The sequence below is a fragment of the Monodon monoceros genome, unplaced genomic scaffold (assembly GCF_005190385.1).
Source record: "Monodon monoceros isolate NGI ecotype Baffin Bay Population unplaced genomic scaffold, NGI_Narwhal_1 Super_Scaffold_12, whole genome shotgun sequence".
NCBI classification, from domain to species: domain Eukaryota; kingdom Metazoa; phylum Chordata; class Mammalia; order Artiodactyla; family Monodontidae; genus Monodon; species Monodon monoceros.
This window is the reverse complement of record NW_021703768.1, coordinates 157,582,969-157,603,013: the sequence shown is the minus strand read 5'-3', so window position 1 is coordinate 157,603,013 and position 20,045 is coordinate 157,582,969. Positions and strand designations below refer to the sequence as shown.

Below are 20,045 nucleotides of genomic sequence, written 5' to 3'. Positions count from 1 at the left end.
CTGTCGGTCCTCACGTAAGTGTTTCCTTCCTGCCACTAGCAGCTCCCCAAGGCTGTCAGCTCCCCCTCTGGCTTTTCCCCCTTAGAATTAAAATCCCCGAGAAACGGGATGGTGGCCTGTTCGGCAGCACCTGGGGTCTCATGAGGGGCAAGCCCAACACAGGTGTGAGTCAGGAGAAAGTCCTTCCTCAAGTGGGCCGGTGGGGTCCTCACCTCTCTTCCTGTGATGTTTGGGGCAACTTCTGAACTCTTATATCACTTCAGACTTGAAGGAAAGCTGCGGGGAGATGCACGACATGCCCCAGACCCTCTCATGGCTTATATGCGCCCCCTTTTTCATTCGCCCCTCTGTGTTCACAAGCAGCTACGCTTGTCTCTGGCCTTCAGAGTTTCAAAAGTTGCTAGGAATTCCAGGGCGCCTGGGAGCTCCCGCCAGAGGGAGCAGGTTCCAAGTGGCTGGAGGAAAAGTGCCGGAGCGGCTCACAGCCCTTGCCGTTCCTGCCCCTGAAAGTGGGGGTGGGGAGACAGGGGACCTGGAGCTGCGCCCAAGCAAGCGGATCTGCGGCTGGAGAGGAAGTGAGTGGAGGGCACAGCCCACCATTTCCAAGAGCAGATGGTCCCCCAAACCAGGGCCTGGCTCCAACCCAACCTCTCCTGAACCCCCGGAGCAGCAACCCCCAACCCCAGAGGCTTCCCCAATGGGCAGAGCTGGTCCTCAGGTGGGGGGCCCACAGATGCGTGGTAATTCAGAGGAACGGGGTCCCCCAGCTGCAGAAACTGCCCTGCCCCCTCCCTCCTGTGAATTTCAGATTCGTGACCAAAGCAACAGCAGAAAGACCCCATCCTGCTTCAGTCTCAAGGGGAACCCCTCTGTCCAACGGCGAGGTTGGGAGGATCTCGCCCACCCCACCGCTCAGCCAAGTATGAGCTCAGAATCCCAGCTGGGAGCTCCCTGCAAGAAACAGGCCCAGGGCGAAACAAGCGCGGAACACAGAAGACGGACATTCACAGATTTAGGATTTATCCCAGAAGCATATCTAAGACCACCACTATGCGCTCTCAAGGCAACTGCAGAGCTTGTGGGTGCCATAGAATAGAAGGAAGATAAGGCTTCAGGGAGAGAGTAAGAGCCAAAGCAGGAAAAACTAAGAAGTTTCTGCTGCCAATTCACAAGAGATTTTAAAAGCAGCGTCAGGGGCTTCCCTGGTGGTGCAGTGGTTGAGAGTCCGCCTGCCGATGCAGGGGACGCAGGTTCGTGCCCCGGTCCGGGAGGATCCCACGTGCTGCGGAGCGGCTGGGCCCGTGAGCCATGGCCGCTGAGCCTGCGCGTCCGGAGCCTGTGCTCCGCAACGGGAGAGGCCGCGGCAGTGAGAGGCCTGCGTACTGCAAAAAAAAAAAAAAAAAAAAAAAAAAGCAGCTTCAGAGGCGGCGAGGCAGAAGTGACAATGCAGAAGAGGTGATCGAACAGAAGGGTGGGTTCTGGAGACGGCCCCAAACACCAGGGAAGGGAGGATTCTGAGAAAACAGACACGAGGGCCTAACACGAGCCCAGACACTGGAGCCGGCATCCCGGGAGGAACAGGAAAAACACCCAAACCTCGAGTTAGAGAAAAACCCGGAAAAACCCGCGCGCGCTCCCTGGAGGCTGCGCGCGCACGATGACACAACCCATGGGGCTGGAGCTGAGGGAAGGAAGGCGAGGGCCCAGGAATTCCACCCCCAACCCACTGCCCCTCTCAAGAGGCAGGAGCCAGGTGCACATCCAGAGCCGCACCCCTCCCTGGAGAACAACCCCAAGGGAGGGGAGTCCCAGCACAGACCCTGCGAGTCTGGAGGACGCAATGGTGCAGGGATGCTGAGCACATCTGGGCCACACGTTAAGTTAAACTAAGTGGAATTTCGACGCCATCCCAAGAACGGGCACCAGAGCCCGCAGGTGTCGTGCTGCTTCAGGCACTTCCTGTGGTTTATCCCACTGAACCCTTAAGTGGCCGCCATCAACCTCACTTCCCAGATGAGGAGACTGAAGCCTTGTAAGTGGCAGAATGAACACAGTAAGGACACGTGTTTCTCAGCCGGACACAAACATTGCGAACAAAGAGAAACAACATTTCTAAAGAGTGGCAACGTATTTATACCAAACAGGAGGGTTGGGGAAGAACGCTTTCCTGCAGGACAAGATGGGACTTCACTTCTGAGGCGGAAGGAGCCAGACTCGGGAGGCTTCAGCACATTCCCTAAAACCATTAGAACCACCAGCAGCACAGCCTTCCAAACCCAACCCAAGAAAAGACACCAGGCACGACTGCAAGGAAAAACTATAAAGACGGGAAAACCTAAAGTAAGAGCATGGAAAGTATAAGACAGATGCAGACTCAATTGTTTCGAAAGCTGAGAACACAGCACCTACAGAAAACAGGTCTGGAACGAGTGACTCAGGAAGACAATCCGATACACATAGATATACCAAGCAATACAAGTGAAAAGGAGGGGCCGTCACATTCACAGAAACGTCTGAATTCAAGGTGCAAGCTCTCACGTGGAATAGAGGGTGGGTTTTTGTCAACAGTGGGCTGGACCCACAGAGAACATCCCACTGCCCTGGGTCCTTGACACTGAACAAATTAGAAGTCTAAACGTGATGGGCAGGAGAAGATGACCTCACAGCTCCATGTCAAAGTATCCCTCAAGCCCTCAGGAATAGGACAAACATGGCCCCCGTTACAGGAGAGTAGGAACGCCCTGCATCTCACCAACAGCAGCACAGCCCAAGCCACGTTGACTTTTGCATTGGTGACCTAGAAATTAGCCAATCGAGGAATAAACACTCCACGGCCAACCTGGAAACTGGAAATCTCTGAAGAACCTGACTCAAAGAGAAATGTGCTTTAAAAATTATTACCAAGGGCTTCCCTGGTGGCGCAGTGGTTGAGAGCCTGCCTGCCGATGCAGGGGATGCGGGTTCGTGCCCCGGTCCGGGAAGAACCCACATGCCGCGGAGCGGCTGGGCCCGTGAGCCACGGCTGCTGAGCCTGCGCGTCCGGAGCCTGTGCTCCGCAACGGGAGAGGCCACAGCAGTGAGAGGCCCGCGTACCGCAAAAAAAAAAAAAAAATTACCAAGAATCTATAAAAAAAAAAAATAACGAAAATACGCATTATTGAAACCAACAGGATATGCCCAAAGTGGTCCTCGGAGGGAAATCTATAACCCTCAACATGATTACTGGGCGAGAGAACAGTGATAAACAAACGGGCCTTCTATTCAAAAGTCAAAAGAGAAAAAAGAAAACTAAAAAAACGGGAGGAATTAAAACAGAAGTAGTGGGGAATTCCCTGGCGGTCCAGTGGTTAGGACTCCACTCTTTCACTGCCAGGGCCCGGGTTCGATCCCTGGTTGGAGAACTAGGATACCACAAGCCACATGGCACGGCAAAAAAAAAAGGATAAATTAACTAAATTAAATAGAAGTAGTGAAGAGAAAAGCAGTTAATTGATAAAGATCGATTCGTCAATGAAGCAGATTCCTTGGGAAAAAATCAATACAGACACGAGACAGCTGGGTCCAGGACAAGGGAACAAAAAGAATAAGTAGATTCAGGACTGAGACATGGATTCATAGGCTCCGGACACACAGGCTCAGCGGCCATGGCTCACGGGCCTAGCCGCTCCGCGGCATGTGGGATCTTCCCAGACCGGGGAACGAACCCGTGTCCCCTGCCTCGGCAGGCAGACTCTCAACCACTGCGCCACCAGGGAAGCCCAGATTCCTGTATTATTAAAGAATGCAACATGAACCATTTTTAAATGTGCCTGAAACGGATGATTTTTTTCCCCCCTAACAAAATGCTAGAATTTACAAGAGGAGTGGACAAAATCGCAACAGGCCAATCGCCGCAGCAGAAATGAAGCAGTTGGGGAAAGTGTCACATGCAAACAGGGTGGCAGTCTGCTCCCCAGTGCCCAGAGAATGGGGGGCCCCACTTGCTGGAGACTGTTCCAGAGAGACTGATGCAGAAACATGGCAGGGAGCCACAAGAAGCCTCAGTGCCACACGACATGGGAACGCAGGCAAAATGCAAAACGGATGCTGGCAGATCTGGTCTGGCAGCTAAACAAGGATATGGACCAAAGCCAAAATTCAGGGAATATCGGGGTGAGAAAAACCATTAATGGACAGCGTCAGGACGTGAGGAAGGAGGAAACCAGGGGCTGTCCTGAGGCACCCAACACACCATAGTGATGCCAATCACTTGCGTGGATGGTCACATAGGACCAGAAGGAAACGCCCTGAACATGATAAACACAGACAGTCAGAGAGATCTATCTTGAATCAACAGCCAGGATCAGGCCCGGTCCTGCTGACAAGAAGCCAAACAGCACACACCCAATGTGGTTCTACGAACACTTGCTGATGGGAAAAGGCACATGGCCTCCGCACCAGGATGGAAGAGGCCTGAGGATGATTTACCTGGAAAACCAAGCCAAGGGAAGAATGCAAATAATTAGGGGATGTCAGGAAGCAACCAGGTAGAAAACATGGTAAAAAAGATCCCCAAACCACAGCATGGAAAATCCTAAAACACCTAGAAACAACCCTCACTGCAAAAGTATGCGAGCAAATTAAGAAAGAAAACTATAAAATGGCTAAGTGCCTTATGCTTTCATTTTCAAAGTTTACCTTAAAAACTAAATATTAAGGGTCAAAACTTAAGGAAGAAGACACCAAGTTCTTAAAATATGAAAATGCAGTACTATAAACACAAACACTTCTTCCGAAATTTACCCATGAATTTAACATAACATCAAAATCCCAACAGGTAGGTTTGTTTTGGAGGGATGTGGGAGGAGACATAACAGTTTCTAAAGATCATGAAAAAGAATCAGCATGTCTGAATATGGGGTGGGGGTGGGGGACCCTGAAAAACAACAATTGCGGACTATAAAAACACCACAAAGCTAAAGTAACTAGGGGACTTCCCTGGTGGTCCAGTGGCTAAGACTCCACACTCCCAATTCAGGGGGCCTGGGGTTTGATCCCTGGTGAGGGGGCTATATCCCACATGCCACAACTAAAGACCCCACATGCCACAAATAAAGGTTCTGCATGCTACAACTAAAGACCCCACATGCCACAACTGAAGATCCCACACGCCACAACTAAAGATCCCACATGTGGCAACGAAGATCCCACACGCTGCAACTAAGACCCCGCACAACCAAATAAATAAAAGAAAAGAAAAAGAAAAAAGAAAAATTTAGTAATAATTCTAAAAAGCTACAGTAACTGACACCGGGTAGTACTAAAGTAGCAGGAAGGTAAAAAGATGAGACAAAAATTCATGGGTAAATGGCAATTTAGGAAATGCTTTAAGGCATTTCGAACCACCAAGAAAGGTTTTCTTGAGTTTATTCTGTTGTCCTAGAACTTCCTAAATTAAATGCTTACTCCATTTCTTTTCATTGTATCTGAAGACTGTCAAAGGCTACGATTCTTCCCTAAATACAGCTTTAGCTGCACCTTGTAGCTTCAGTGTATTTAGATTATTGCTGATTTCCATCTAGCCTATTTTAATTTCCTCTTTAACCCAAGAGGTGAACAAAAAGGAATTTTGTTATTTCCAAGTCGTTAATCTTTTTACTTATTTCTACGCTTTTTGGTCTTTCACTTCCAGTTTTACCACATTGTTCTCAAAGAATATGGTTTATACTTTGGTCATTTTTTTTTTATGTTACAGGGTTTTTTTGTGCACAGTATGTGACCAATTTTTATAAGAACAGTATGATCTCTTTTACAAGGCATGGCCTTTAAAGGTAAGTGCTTCTAACTGGAGGTGCCCCTCAGAATTGCCTGGAAGCTCTTACAGGCCCCATCCCAGGCTTTTTATCAGTGTTTCTGGGTCCAGGGCCCAGGGATGTGTGTCCTGAGCAGTCCCACGGGTGAGCTGGATGTGTGCCCTTGGCCAGAAACTGCTGCATAAGCTCAACCTTGATCACTTCACTGTTGAGGTTCTCTACCTCCCACTTATTTTTCACTTTTTTGCTCTGCCAAGAACTGCAAAGGCATGCTTTTCTGCCCTCCAGCATCTTTTCCCGTATATTCCTCAACTTGATGGAATGAGGTACAGGCACATTCATGACTGTCACATCTGCAATGCAGAATGGACTGTGTCATCTAATTCTCAAGGATTTTGCAGAAATGGCACCAAAGCTAGAACAACATAGAAGACTTGACAACATAAAACTGAAACCTGTAAAGTACTGAGGCAAATTAAAAGTCTCCATCATCAACAACGGTTATAAATGAAAACTTAGGAAAAAGGCTGCAAATCACAAAAGACTAACATCCTTCCTCTATAAAAAGCTCTTACAAATCAGGAAGTGCAGCATACTGCAGCAGTACAACACACTACAGGGAAACAACACTGGGTGGCTAGCTGAGATGGCTAATGAACTCTGAATTTCAGCTTCATCGTAAGTAAAATGCGGGTGACAATCGCCCTTATTTCACCAACCTGTGAGGAGTGAGGACTCAGAATAAACTATTCAGGCTCAGTGCCTGGCATACATTGCTCAACAAACGTTGACTTAAGTTGTTGTTGATAAGTGTTACTGTTGCTGTTGTTTTAAAAAGTTCACCAGGTAGCAATAAAAAGGAACAAGCTGTTGATCTAGCCAACAACTTGGAGGGATTTCCAAGGAACTGTGTTCAGTAGAAAAAGCCAATCTCAGAAGGTTCCATGCTGTATGGTTCCATGTATGTAACATTCTCGACACAACAAAGTTGAGAAGATGGAAAAGAATAAATCAGGGGTCGTCAGGGTGAGGGGTGGTGGGTGGTGGGTGACAGCAGGTGGGAGGTCATGAGGCGACAGAACAATTCTGAACAGACCATGGTGGTGGCTTCATGGCACTACACACGGGATAAAACCAAGCAGAACTACAAGCACACAAACTTGTGCACGCAGATCTTGTGAATAAACTACGATATCCAAATAAACTCTTGTAGATCGTACCAAGGTCAGCCTCCCGATTTGGTGTCATGTGAGGAACTTGCAGGATTGACAGCTGGGGAGGCTGGGGAGGGGCGTGCGGGGCCGCCCTGCACATTTCTTTGCAACTTCCTGTGAATATATCACTATTTCAAAATAAAAAGTTCACTAAATCCAAGAAAAAAAGGGGGTAGTGATCAGAAATTCATCAAAAAATAACTCATCTGGCCAATCTGCTTTTGGAAAGATAATTGCCCATGATTAACGTGTAAATGCCCATTGAAATGGCACATTTGAAGGAGGTTGGAAACAGCCAGCAGTGGGACGCCAGAGGGACATTCTTACTGTGGACGCAAGTCCACAGCTGGCAGTTCTAACCGGGAACTTACTCTGAGGCCATAACCACACAGCTGTGCTGAGCCAGGGTAGATGCCGCCTTGCCTACCTGTTAGGTTTGTACCCAAGGGCACATTACCTTTAGAGTCACACAGACCAGGAAAGCTGCGAGACAGGAAAACAGGGAAGACGTCGTCTCCTCCGGCGTCAGCAGGTGTTTCCCCATATCTCGTGGGGCCTCGGACCCTGTAGGTTGTGGCAGAGGACGTGCTGCCACTGAGAGATCTGTGCCTTGGGGTTTCCCAAAAAGGAGGGAGTGGAAAAATTATCCCCGTTCTGCAGTCTTCTGCTCTAGATGACGAGGAGAAATCCTCTGGCCTCGGCGCCTCCCTGACAGAGTCTTTCAACAGGGATGGCACAAGCAGTCCGCACACCCCACATGCTCAGCTCCTCTTCCCAAAACCTTCGGAGACCCCTCCTCAGAGACCCGTCCCCGCTGGCCTGGGTTGCTCCTCTCCTAACATGAAGTGCCCTTTCGAAGTGAATCTAAAAGAAGCAAGTTGACTCAAAGGAATTCTAAGTAGAGAGACACTAGGCCAAGACGTGCAAGGAGGGTGAAAGGGAGAATGTGGCTGGCGTGACCTACTAGCATTCAGAAACTCTTGTCCCCTTAAAGCGACACTGCCGTCTGCAGGGCGGTGACCCATCTTACAGATGAAAAAAGCTGAGGCTCAGAAAGGGGGTGACTTCCCCAAGCCCTATCCCGCTGTTGGACCACCAACCTTTCCACTCACCCCCACCTTCCCCTGGAATCTCCAGCTCCACCAACGAGGGAGTAGGGAAATGAGCTCAGAGCTGGGAGAGCCCCCCAAAGGGACCAGTCTCAGTTCCTGTGGCTCCCGGGTCTGGAGCTGCGAACCCCTGCACCCCCTCAAGGCAGACAACGAGATGGGCCCCACGCCTCAGTTTATAAGGCACTTTCACGCCCAAGGACTCGCTGAAACCTCTGCCGATGGGGAGACTCCCATTTTACAGACTAGGAAACTGAGGCTTGCAGTCACACCACCTGTGTCAGGTGACACGGCCTGCCTTGTGCCTGAAGTGGCAGCAAGGAGGGAACCTCTAAGCTCAGGTCTTAGGGCTCCCGGTCCTGTGCCCCCTCCCCCACCCCAGACAGCACTAACTGCTCAAATGAATTGGGGAAAGGGGTCCCCAGCTGTGTGTCCAGAACTGGAGACCTCCTGGGCTGGACCAACCACACCGCAACCCTCGTGGGGAAGAAGAAAACTCAGCCCGATGTGCAGCGGGACAAGGCTGGACCCTCCCCACCTGAAGTGGCCAGGGCAGGGCCCTTGAGCGGGCTGCGGCTGCAGAAACCACACAAAATCAACCTGCAAAATTCACAGGGGTCCCACTCAGGCTGGGCCAGGCACGGGGTGTCCTGGAGGGGCCCCTTCCTTGGGGGCTGCTGGCCCCAAGTGGACACTGGGCAACAGGAGAGAGCAGGGGGAGGACCTGGGGGAAGATGAGGGAGGGACTGTGCCACCACCTCCAGGAAGCCTGCTGGAGCCTGACCCTCTGCCTGAGGCAGGGGAGCAGCAGCACCCCCTGCTCCCCAGGGCTGTTTTGGGAATGGGGAGGCAGGGTGGCCTGTGGGGATTTCCTCACTTCAGGGAGGACTCTGGCCAGCCCTGAGGCCACTTCCTCAGGCGGACAGGAAGGCCAGCGTGGGGCAGTGGGGTCAGCAGCACGATGTCCCTCCTTTTGCAGGGGGGGGGTGGGGGGAGTACAAACCACCCTTGAAACCCCCTCCTCCTCCAGCCAGAGCTCACCAGACACCCTGATAGAATCTGGAGAAGACAGACCCTTCCATCTTGGACCCCAGAGACGTGGGGGGACACGGCCCCCATCCCAAGACCCCAAAAAGATACTGAAGTCCGTGTAGAGCTCTGGCCTGCCCAAGGGGTCCCCCATATCCTCCCGACAGCCAGAGTGGGCTCCTCCCCATGCACGTGGCTCCTCTCAAAAGCCCGAGTTCACAAGGCCCTGCACAGCCCGCCCTCCCCTCCCTCCTCTCCCCACCCCTCCTCCCTCTCCCCCTCCCTCACTCTGCTCCATCCACACAGGCCTCCTCACTGTTCCTCCAACTCGCCAGGCATGGTGCTGCCCCAGGGCCTTTGCGCCCCCAGGCCTCTGCTCAAACATCCAAACATCTCTGTGGAGACAGCCCCTACTGCCCTCCCCACCACTCTGCAGCCTGACCCCTGCTCTATGCTCCTTGAGGCCATGCCATCTGTCCTCCCTGGGCCATGTCCTCTGTACTCAGTACCAGGCAGGGTGACCAGCTCATCCAGGTGTGCCTGGGATGACCCCAGTTGGAACGTTCAAAGTCCCAGATCCCAGGAACACCCCCCCCCCAGACCTCGAACAAACCAGGCCAGGTGATCATGCTAGTGCCAGGTCTCGTCAACGATCAGCACCTAATACATACTTGAATGAAAACAGCCAGGGGCAAAGCAGGATTTGGAGAAAGCTAGGGCTCCATATCACACCCCTCCTGGGCCTCAGGTTCCCTCCCTGGGGATAGACTGGACACCCAGAACCCCACTGGGGCCAAGGAGACCCTGGAGGCTCAAGTGCCCAGCTCACCCAGGCCCTCGTGAGTCACACAGAGTCCCCCACACCCGGACCAGGTGCCAGGCTCTCCGGGCAGGGTGGACGGTGACACCATGCTGACCACAGGGCTCCCTCCCTTAGCCCCAAGGCAAGTCACACAACCACAGCAGCAGCCGCTTCCTGGGGTTCCCTTAGGCTCACCATCCCCCCACCGCACGCCCACATGGGCGCCTGGACCTCCGCCCCGGGCCCCTTACCCCACTCCACATGGCGGGCCTGAGCGCTGCCCCCAAACACCTCTCCCCTTAGTGCCTAGTCCACAAGGCTGCGACCGGCAGGCAGCCCCACCCCGCGGTCACCCCCCCTCACCCTCCATGGGCCCACCCTTCACACGCGGTGATCTCCTCAAGCAAACAAGAAGCCCCCAGGCAGCCAGCGGGGTCCTACCTGAGCTTCCGAACTGGGCCCCGGCCAGGGAGGTGGGCCGGCTCTTCCCATTGGCCACCGGCAGGGGGAACATCTGCGGGGAGAAAGAGGGGGTGAATGGGGGGTGCACAGCCAGGGCCACAGCTCTGCCGGCGTCCTGTCCCCCAGGAGGCCCGAGGTGCCCCGAGGGCCCTGGCGGGAAGAGGCTCCCCGGTGCCCCTCCGGAGCAGGGAAAACTCCCCTGTTTACCTCTGTATTTGTTTTACCGCAGATGAAATAATATGAAGGCATTTGATACAATGTATCCGCTTAAAAGTGATACAAAGTTTTCTTCAAGTTTCGGCTTTATAAAAAATGAGATCATTCACACTCCCAGATGGATCGCTTGTCCCACCCGTGTCCCAGCCGCGGACCCCGACCTTCACCCTAGGAGCCCGGCATCCACCTCCCCACAAGCCCCTGACCCCGAGCGGTGGGAGTGCAGGGAAGACAGCCAGGCCCCACCACCGGGATGGTGAGCGGGGAGGCCCCCACGAGCCGGGCTCCGGGCTCAGAGCTGCACCCTTCCCGGCCAACAACAGGGCGGTTCTCCCGGGTGGGCGGGCACCGAGTGTGAGTGCATCACCACGACCCCCCCAACTCGCTCACCCAAACCCAGTGTTAAGTCCCTCAAGATTAAACAGCTTAGCAGCATTAACTGGGAAAACCCAACATCAACAAACCCTCGTGCTGCAGAAGAAACAAACCATGACCCGGCCCTGCCCTGCCCCAACGGTCTGAGTTTCAGAGGTTCTTTTGGGGACCAAGCAATTTAGAGTGGCCACAATCAGCATTAAGGCTCTGTGGGGAGCGGCTGACAAGCAGGACATGGGGGTGTGCGTTCTGTGGGCATGACTCGGGGCAGCAACACAAGCCCTGGGAGTGACCCAGGAAAGGGGGTCCTGCCCCCACACCCTGTTCTCCAGAAGGGGAAACTGAGGCCACAGGCTGAGCTGGCAGGGCGAGTGCAGACTCAGGGCAGGTGTGCACCCAGGCACACCCAGGACTCGGGTTCTCACGGGGTCTGTAGTCCCCTCCGGGGGCAGGGCTGTGCTCACCGCACCCAGGGCCTTGGCCTCAAGGCGGGCCCCTTTCCTGCTGGGGACACTGAGGCTTGCGCTGGGGGAGGGGCAGGCCTGGGGATCAGGAGCCTGAGGGGGGTGGTGCTCAATTCTGTTTCTGTTTCGCCCTCCAGGGTGCCAAGGGCCGCTGACGTGGCACTTGCCGAGGGGTGGGGTGGGGTGGGTGGAGGGAACTGGTCTGTGTCCTGCGGGCACTGAAGGTCTGTGATCAGCCCAGCCAGGCCCCCACACCCCCCTTGGAGCCTCAGTATTCCCTTCTGTGAGACGGACGCAGGGTTCGCACCGTGTGGGCTGTTATGAAACCCAAATGCACGTGGGCATCGTGGGCACGTAAGGGCCTCTGCACGCGCAAAGCTCAGAGGAGCACGGTCGGGCCACCAGGCAAGCCCACGGCACCCTCCCCCGGCCCCTCGCCCTTCAAGGCTGTCGTCAGACCCAGGGACCACCTGAGGCCCACACCCCCTTGGAGCCACCAGCCTAGCAGGCGAAGCTCAGGGCTGGGGCAGAGGTGCAGAGGTGCAGTTTTACCAGCTGGGAGGAGCCACTTTTCCTGGCACTGAACTGGCAGTTGCCTCGTTGACTTTAGAGGGACCTACCCCAAGGAAGCGCTTTCCCTTCAAAATCTTTTCAGTCGAAAATTTGTTTCAAAAAAACAAATTAACTCAGTGTCTCTGGGGCAGGTGGGAAGAAAAGAGTGTGAGCCTCCTGTGATGGGGGGCTGCCTCAGGGCCTCTCTCCTCACGGGAACAAGGAGGTCGAACAAAAATCCAGTTCTGGGTTTACCCAGAGGACACACACTGGGCACCTCGCACACTCAGCTTCGCCTTCCTCATCCGTGAAATGGGTCTGAGCTGGGGGGCAGGGGAGTTTGGACCCCCTGGACAGCAGGGGGTGGTGGGCAAGTGGTTGAGGCTGTGGGTGTGGGGGGGGCAAGATCAGAACCTGTGCCACCCCCTCCCCTGACCCCCAAGCCGGTCTGTTCTGGCCCAGTGGTCTGTGACTTGTCAGTTTAACAAAAAAACAACTGAGCAGCACCCCTGATTCCTCAGCTGGGACGCAAAAATAAAACGGGGCTTAAAAATACCGGCATGGCCCTTCCGGAGCCGCGGCCGCTCCGTCCCGTGGGCTGTGTTTTTCCGCAGGGCGGATGATGTCGTTTCAGTTTGGGGACTTTTGTTTCGACAGACCTCAGTGGCCTGGGCCTCATACCGGCAGAGAATTAAATTCAGACCGAAAGCATCCTCCCTGAACCCATTTCAAACCAAAATAGTGCTCGCTGGGGGAGGGGTGGGGGCAGGATTTAAGGAGTCCACACACAGCTCCTGGGTTTGTGAGGAAACGCAGACCACCCCCCCTCCCCCCGACACAGGTGGCCCACTGCACAGACAGGCAAACCAAGGCCCCCAGCCCTCCAAGGGACGGTCCAGCTCCCAGCCTCCCTGGGCCCGTCTGAGCTGTGTGACCTCTGGAAGGCAGTACCCTCTCTGAACCTCCATCGGCCTGGCTGGGGAACGGGCTGTGTCAAATGGAGCACACCGCCTGGGAAGTGTGAGGACATCCCCCTGCCCCCCCCCCCCCCTAGACCCACGGCACTGGCTCTCGTGTCAATAAACTGAGGAATCACATGTCCACTGCCTGTGACCTCTCCTCATTTACAGAAGGTCTCCACAGAGGACACCTAGACTATGGGCACCCACCATCTTTGGCACCCACGAGAGCATGAATAACCCCAATCACACAGTTTTACAGGTCCCAAGGCAAGGTCACTGCATGCCCAGAGCCAAGCTGGGGCCTCACAGCCGAGCCTCCCCAGAGAAAAGCTGAAGGCCATGGGCAGTCCCTCCCTCGCTCTGGACCTCAGTTTCCCCAACTGCAAAGTGGTAGGCTGGACCCACTCTGTGCCTGGGCAAACAGCTGCGTGACGACGGGTGCCTCTGGAAGCCGACAAGGGCCCCAAAGCTGCACCCCGCCGCGGGGGTGTCAACCCATCCATCCGAGGGCGCCCCAATTCCCCTAGCCCCACCTGGGGCTCTTTAACCCACAGGAGCTTGAGGTCCAGATGCTGGCAGTGTTTTTGGCACAAGCTTCTTTCCCAATGTCCAGGGAGCGCAGGAGTGTGGACAGCTGGGCATGCGGGGGGCAGGGGGGAGACGACGGGGAGTACGGAGAGGGCCGCTCACCATGCTGAAGTCTAGGAGATCACTGAGCTCCTTGTCTGTGCCCACGGGCGCCATCCTCTGTGGCTGGTTCATTCTCCAGCAGCAACGGGGAGCCAGGGACCGGGGGTGGGCTCCTCAGGCCTAGAGACAGCCCTGCAGGGTGCCCACAACGGATGCAAGGAGAGGTGAGGGGTGGAGAAAAGAAGAGCTATGAGTGACAGTGGCCGAGGTGAGCAGATGGGGGAGAGCTCTTTAAGAGCCCCTCTAACTGCTCTGGATCTGGGTCTTCCAAGGCTGCGTCCCTCCCAGACTCTGAGACGTGGCGGTGGGGCAGCCAGAATTCAGGGACTGGGGCCCCTAGAGACCCCTCCCCAGAGCCCTCAGGGAGTTTGAACAATGGGGGAGGAGCGCAGAGTACATTCCCTGAACTCCCTCTGCGACCACCAAGGAATCAAGTTGCAAATTTTAAACTGGATGCGGGGTGGAGTGGTCCTTTCCCAGCTTGGCCAGAACCCGCCCCTCTCCCCGCCACCTCTCCCATTTCCACCCACCCTCAGGCTTTCCACTGGCCCCACCCCAGGAAGGGGGAGGGGCGACCCAGCCCCGCCCCCAGGGAAATTTGGTGACACCCCCCCAGCAGCTGTCAGAGCACGTTGAAGGCCCGGTCACCCCCAAATTCAAAGCAAAAGAAATCCACAAGACGGCGAAACCCCCTTCCTGCTCCACAACTAAATAGGGGGGACGCCCCGCGCAGAGACCTACCCGCAAAGCTTCCCACTACACTTAACCTCCTCCCCCCCATAATAAACAAGCAAATTCTGGAAAATAAAAACCAAAACACCCTAGATTGTTTTATTGTCACGATGTATCCGGGAATTATTCTTAAGCAACTTTGAAAACATCCCTTGCCTGGGGGGGGGGGGTGTCCCAAGACCAGGGTTTCCCCCCACCCCGCATGGTCCCTAGGGGCTCCATTCTAGCATGGGGGGGGGATCCACCTGCCGGGCCCCATCCCACACCCAGAAAAGAGAGGAAGACAGGGTCTCCGTCCCACAGTCAGACAGTGAAGTCCCTCCAGCTTCTCTTCCCCGAGCCCCAGGTGCGGGCGGGGGTCGCGAGCGAAAGGGGGTTCCGAGATCGAGGGAGACCCGACCTCAGAAGCGGAGAAACCCCCGCTTTGTTTGCCAACTGGAGACGAGTGTGAAACGGATGCCCCAGCGCACCCCCTCCCCCGCGAAGCTTTTTCTTTTTTGGAAAGCGTGTGAAACTGACTTTTTTTGAAGAGTACGAAACCGCACTTTTTTGTGGGGTGGCTGAAACCGACTTTAAGGCAGATCTGGGGGGGCTAAACAGGCTTCTCTAGGAGAGCTGAAACACTTCTGGGGTGTCACGAGAACTTTTGGGGGCTCGAAGGGGACTCGAAGGACGTGTGAAGCCACCCTAGGAGCAGAGAAGCAGAAACGTCTTCCTCTGGGGGGGGAGGGGTGGGAGGAGGCCCGGGAAACCAATCCCCACCCCACCCCCCGCAGCCGGTGCGGGCGGCGCGGCCCGGGAACCCTTTGAAGCTCGGGGCGCAGCCGCTGCCACCGCGCTGCTCGCCCCGAAGCTGCCGCCCGTGCCCGCGGAGCGCGGAACAGATGGGGCCCCCGGCCCGAGCCCGCAGGCGCGCGGCGCACCTTCCCCGCAGACAAAAGGACGCTCCCTCTCCCTCACTCGCTCCCCTCCAAACTCCGCCGCCGGCCGGGCCCCCGGGGTAAGGGGCGCTCGCGGCCTCCGCGCCGCTGCCCCGCCGCAAAGTTGGGCGGCCCCGCGGCGCCCCCCGCGTCCCCGCCCGGCTCCGCAAACTTTCCCGAAGTGCCGGCCGGCGGGGGCGCGCGGGCCCGAGCGCGCACTCCACGTCGCCGGCCCCCTCCAGCGCGCAAAGTTGGAGAACAATGACTCCGGCCGCGCCGCCCCCCGCCCCCCGCCCGCCCCCGCCCCGCGTCCCCGGGTCCCCGCGTCCCGGCGCCGTGCGGGGAGGCCCGGCCCGCCGGACACCAGCGGCGGACGGTCCCGGCGCGCTCACCTGCTCGGCGTGGCCCGGCCCGCAGCGCACGGGGGGCGGCGGCATGAACGGCCCCCCCGGACAAAGGGGCGTCGCGGCCCCGAAGGGCGCGCGTGGGCGGCGGCGCGTGGCCCGGCTCCCCGCGTGTCCGCCCCGCGGGCCCTACGTGGCCGGGGCGCTGGCGGAGGCGGCGTGCGAGGAGCCCGCGGTGCCCGCCGGCCGCGTCGTTGGGCTCGGTCCGGCCCGCTACGCCCGCAGCCGCCGCCGCTGCCTCATCTTCCTGCGGCGGGAGACATGTTCCGCCCCCAACCCCGCGCCGCGCCCCGCCTCCCGCCCCTGCCAGGCCCCGCCCCGCGCGCGCCCCGCCCCGCCGCCGTCCGCGGATCCCTCCGCCGTTGCCCGCTCGCCCGGCCGCTGCCGTCCGCCCCACGCTTCCGCTGAACGCGGCTGAGGTCCCGCGGAGTCAGGAGAATGGAGCGGGCGCGCCGGGGCTCCGTCGGCCAACGGCGGGGGTCGAGGGCAGGGACTATCTTCCAGCGCGGAGGCGCACGTGGTCTCAATGCACTGCCTGACGCAAGCGAGTTGGGAAGTGAGATAGAAAGATAAGGCAGAGCGACCGGGGCCAATCGGAGAGTGCGAAAGCCTGATTGGCGGGGCCCTCGGCCTTTCGTAACTAGGCCCCGCCTCCGCCCCGCCCCCTTCGCTTGTCCCAATGAAGGAAGAGGCAGGACTCTCTGAGCTACAGGCCGCGAGAAGCGGTAGCGGGTGGGGCTTGCAGTTTTATTTTCAGGTTTGCATGGCCGCCCGCACGGCCGTTTTGGCTCGGTCGTATCTGAGTTCCTAATGCTGGACCCCGGTGCTGGGTGTGGCGAGCGTTTCAGACCCCCCCGGGAACGAATCAGACTAATCTTACCTGCCAGGCCACCGATGCCAGCTCTGTTTTAGGGTCAGAGAGCCCCGCGTGTAACCCGCTCTGTGCTTCTGACTTGCTGGTTGCCTTTGCCTGCCTGAGACTCAGTTTATTTATCCGTAAAATGGGATTTGGACCTGAGTTTGGGCTGTACTACGGCCGGACCAGGGCTTCTGACTCTCAGTGGTCTGAGAGTCCACTTAGATCCCAAGGCCCCCCACACACAGCCAGGGGCTCTTCAGCTTTTGGGAACCATAGACCCTACAGAATAAAAATAATAATTAGTATAAATTAAAATAACACAATCTTTCGTGGCCCCCTGTATCCGCAGAGAGAAAGCTACACTCCCTTCCAGGCTGGGAAGAGGCCACGGGTACCCCTGGCCCACTGGGCTCCAGCCTCAGCGGCCTCCTCCTCCTCCTCACTATTCCAGAACCTGCCACGCTCATTCTCATCTCTGGGCCGTTGCCCTGGCTGTGCCCTCTGCCTGGAAGGCTCTTCCACCCCATCTGCAGCCCTGAGTTCCCACAGTTCAGGGCAGCCCTCGGTCCAGGGAGCAGGGCTGAAAGAAGGGAAGAAAAGTGGGGGTCCTGGGGGTAGGGGTGTGGAGAAGACCCCAGGGGCAGGTGGGGAGCTCATGGGGCTCCTAATAAAGCCTCTTCCTGCTACATCCAAACTGGGCTGACCTTCACCCTGACCCCGTCTGGGCCAGAGCGCCTCCATGTGCCACAGGTCTGGGGAGAGGACTGAGGGTCTTGGGGTCGGGGTTCAAATCCCTCATCCCTCCCAGCATCACTGTGACCTCGGCCAAGTTCTTGCCACTCTCTTGGCCTCAGTTTCCCCATCAGGAGAATGGAAGGGTGTACTGATGGGCACAGAGTAGGTGCTGAGGACATGTGTGTTTATCCTGCGGCCTCTCCCCACTGTAAGACCTAGGTGTCCGAAGTGAGGGTCGCCTCAGCCCACAGTCTTTCCCTGGACCAACCATGACCGCACAAGTCCATGGTCTGCTCTGGCTTCCTCCTAGCCTGAGGGGTTTCTCAAGGACCAGGCTGGGGCTGAGGCCCCTCCGGGACCCCAGCCTCACTCAGATCGGGCCAGCACCCTCTCCCCCGACAATGCTAAGGTTCTAACCCGCATGGGGCCAGTGTTCCTGGAGTTGACACACCCACTGAAGCAGGGGAATGATCCATTCATAGGCCATGCAAATACTGAGCACAGATAGTGTGCCAAGCTTGGTGCTGGACATTGGCGCACATTGGTGACTGTGACCTGTCCAGTCCCTATCCTCCAAGGCAAGATGAGCCATCAAAGCCTTCCCCCCCAGGGCATCCCCCCCAGGGCATCCCCCCCAGGGCTCCCCTGGTGGTGCAGTGGTTAAGAATCTGCCTGCCAATGCAGGGGACACAGGTTCGATCCCTGGGCCAGGAAGATCCCACATACCGCGGAGCAACTAAGTCTGTGCACCACAACTACCGAGCCTGCACTCTAGACCCCGAGAGCCGCAAGTACTGAGCCTGCATGCCACAACTACTGAAGCCCACGCACCTAGAGCCCGTGCACTGCAACAAAGAGTAGCCCCCGCTCACCGCAATTAGAGAAAGCCCGTGTGCAGCAACAAATTCCTAGCACAGCCAAAAATAAATAAATAAATAATTTTTTTAAAAAGGCTCCTCCCTTTAGTCCCAAATGTGCTCTTTCCATCCATATGTTTGGCTGTCAGGTCCTCACACCTGAGTGATTAAACCCATTGTACAGATGAGGAAAATGAGGTTTAGAAATCTCCTCCCTGGGGCCCAGTCCACCCTGGGGCTCACACCTGCCAGAAGGCCCTCCCGGCACCCACAGGCCGCCGTTGTCTTCCCTGGGGAGACCCAGCTTGGGGCTGAGTCACCGGGAGGAGCAGCCCGTGGGGGCCCCACTCCGCCACAAGCTCTGCCCAGCCCCGAGGCCCGGGTGTGCCCTACAGGGCCCTGGCATGGGGACAGGCAGCCAGCAGCTGGTGCCAGGGGCCCCTCGAGGCCAGCCACAGCCCACCCACCCCCCCCTGACTGTGGCCTTTGTTCTCCTTTGGGTGCCAGCCGGGCAGGCAGGCTGGAGCCAGGGACCTGCCTCCCCACCTGGGGCTGCCTTCCCTCCCCCCAAGCCAAACCTACTGTGTGTTGCCGGGGTTGGGGACCCAGAGGAGGAGGAGGAGGAGGAGGACCCCATTCCTGGTTGAGCAAAATCATGCCAAGGACAGATTCCCACCAGTGAGTGGGGCAGCTGGGGACAGAACATGGGGATGGTGGTGGAAACTTCCAGAAGACAGTAGTTGTGCAGGCCACGGTTGAGCACGGAGAGAAAGCAGTTGGACTTAGGACTTGGGGGCCACCCTGCTGACATCGTGCTTATTTGTCTCCAGAGTGGGCACCTTCTCCTGGGCTGTGAACAAGCCCACCCCCAACACTCTCCCACCCCCACCCAGCCCCTCCCTGCTTTACTGAAGCCTGGGAGGAAGGGAGGGGCCCTTATCAGTCAAGCCAGACCCCACACACAAACCTAGGTTCATGGTCCCGAGGGAAGCAGGGGGCGGCACTGCCTCTGGAGCTGGGGGCTTGGTAAGCCACCCCCGTGGAGGGGCCTGGCCCCGATTTGTCCACGCTCACCATGACCCCCACCCCAGACATCATCGGAGCTCATTCATGCATTCATTCATTCATTCTCCCTGGCTTCTGGGAGAGAGGTCTCTGCAGGGCCTGTTGCTCGGGTCTGGGGCCAGGGGCTCTCGCTGGATACAGGGTGGGGGGCTTCTTACCCTTTGCAGAGGAGGGAGGAGGTGCTGGCCATGGCGGGCATAAAGTGGACGATGAAGCAGCACTGCTGGCCACTCACCAAGCCTGCCTTCCGTGGCGCTTACAGCCGTGGGCATAAGGAGGGGACCCCGTCCCTCCACCTGAGCTTGTCCTAGGGAGCCAGAGGGCCAGGAGGGCTGGGCGGGGTGGGTGCCTGGAGCCTCAGCCTTGTCCTCCCCATTGCCGGGGCATGAGGAGGGGCTCTAAACTTGCCCTTCTCTGCGGTGGGTTCCCTGGGGCAGTGACACTTGGATGTGACCAGAAAGATGAATGATACCAGTGGGTGAAGAATAGGAAGCACTGGGAGTGGGGGGACTGCACAGGTTACTTCAGGAAGCCATGAGGCTGGAGCCCAGACCATTGGAGGGAAGATGAGCGAAGGTCAGGGGCGCTGCGTCTCCATGGTGGGGTCACTGTGGAGCCTCGTGGGGATCTGAGCAGGAGAGAGAAGTGGTCAAGTGGTGCCATTTGGAGGCTGCAAGTTCAAAGGGGAGGAGGAGGGATGATCTTTAGGGGAGAGAGGGGCTGGCCGTGGGGTGGTGAGCTGGGTGGGCTGGGGGTACGTTTGAGGGGTAACAGAAGGCTTGCCTGGGGTGGAGGTGAGGAGGCAG

The 20,045-nt window shown here is 57.1% G+C and overlaps 1 protein-coding gene across 5 annotated transcripts in view; it reads right to left on the bottom strand.

Annotated features, from left to right (window-relative positions):
- The window catches only part of TCF3 (transcription factor 3), a 34,485-nt gene extending 18,645 nt beyond the window's left edge, over positions 1-15,840 (bottom strand). For all 5 annotated transcript variants that reach the window (XM_029215770.1, XM_029215774.1, XM_029215777.1 and 2 more), the window contains exons 1-3: positions 15,712-15,840; positions 13,668-13,799; positions 10,388-10,460 (exon numbers count right to left, since the gene is read on the bottom strand). In XM_029215770.1, coding sequence (XP_029071603.1) covers positions 10,388-10,460; positions 13,668-13,739 — 145 coding nt within the window. In that variant the 5' untranslated portion in view covers positions 13,740-13,799; positions 15,712-15,840. The remainder of the gene's footprint in view (positions 1-10,387; positions 10,461-13,667; positions 13,800-15,711) is intronic.
- Positions 15,841-20,045: the final 4,205 nt, after the last annotated feature.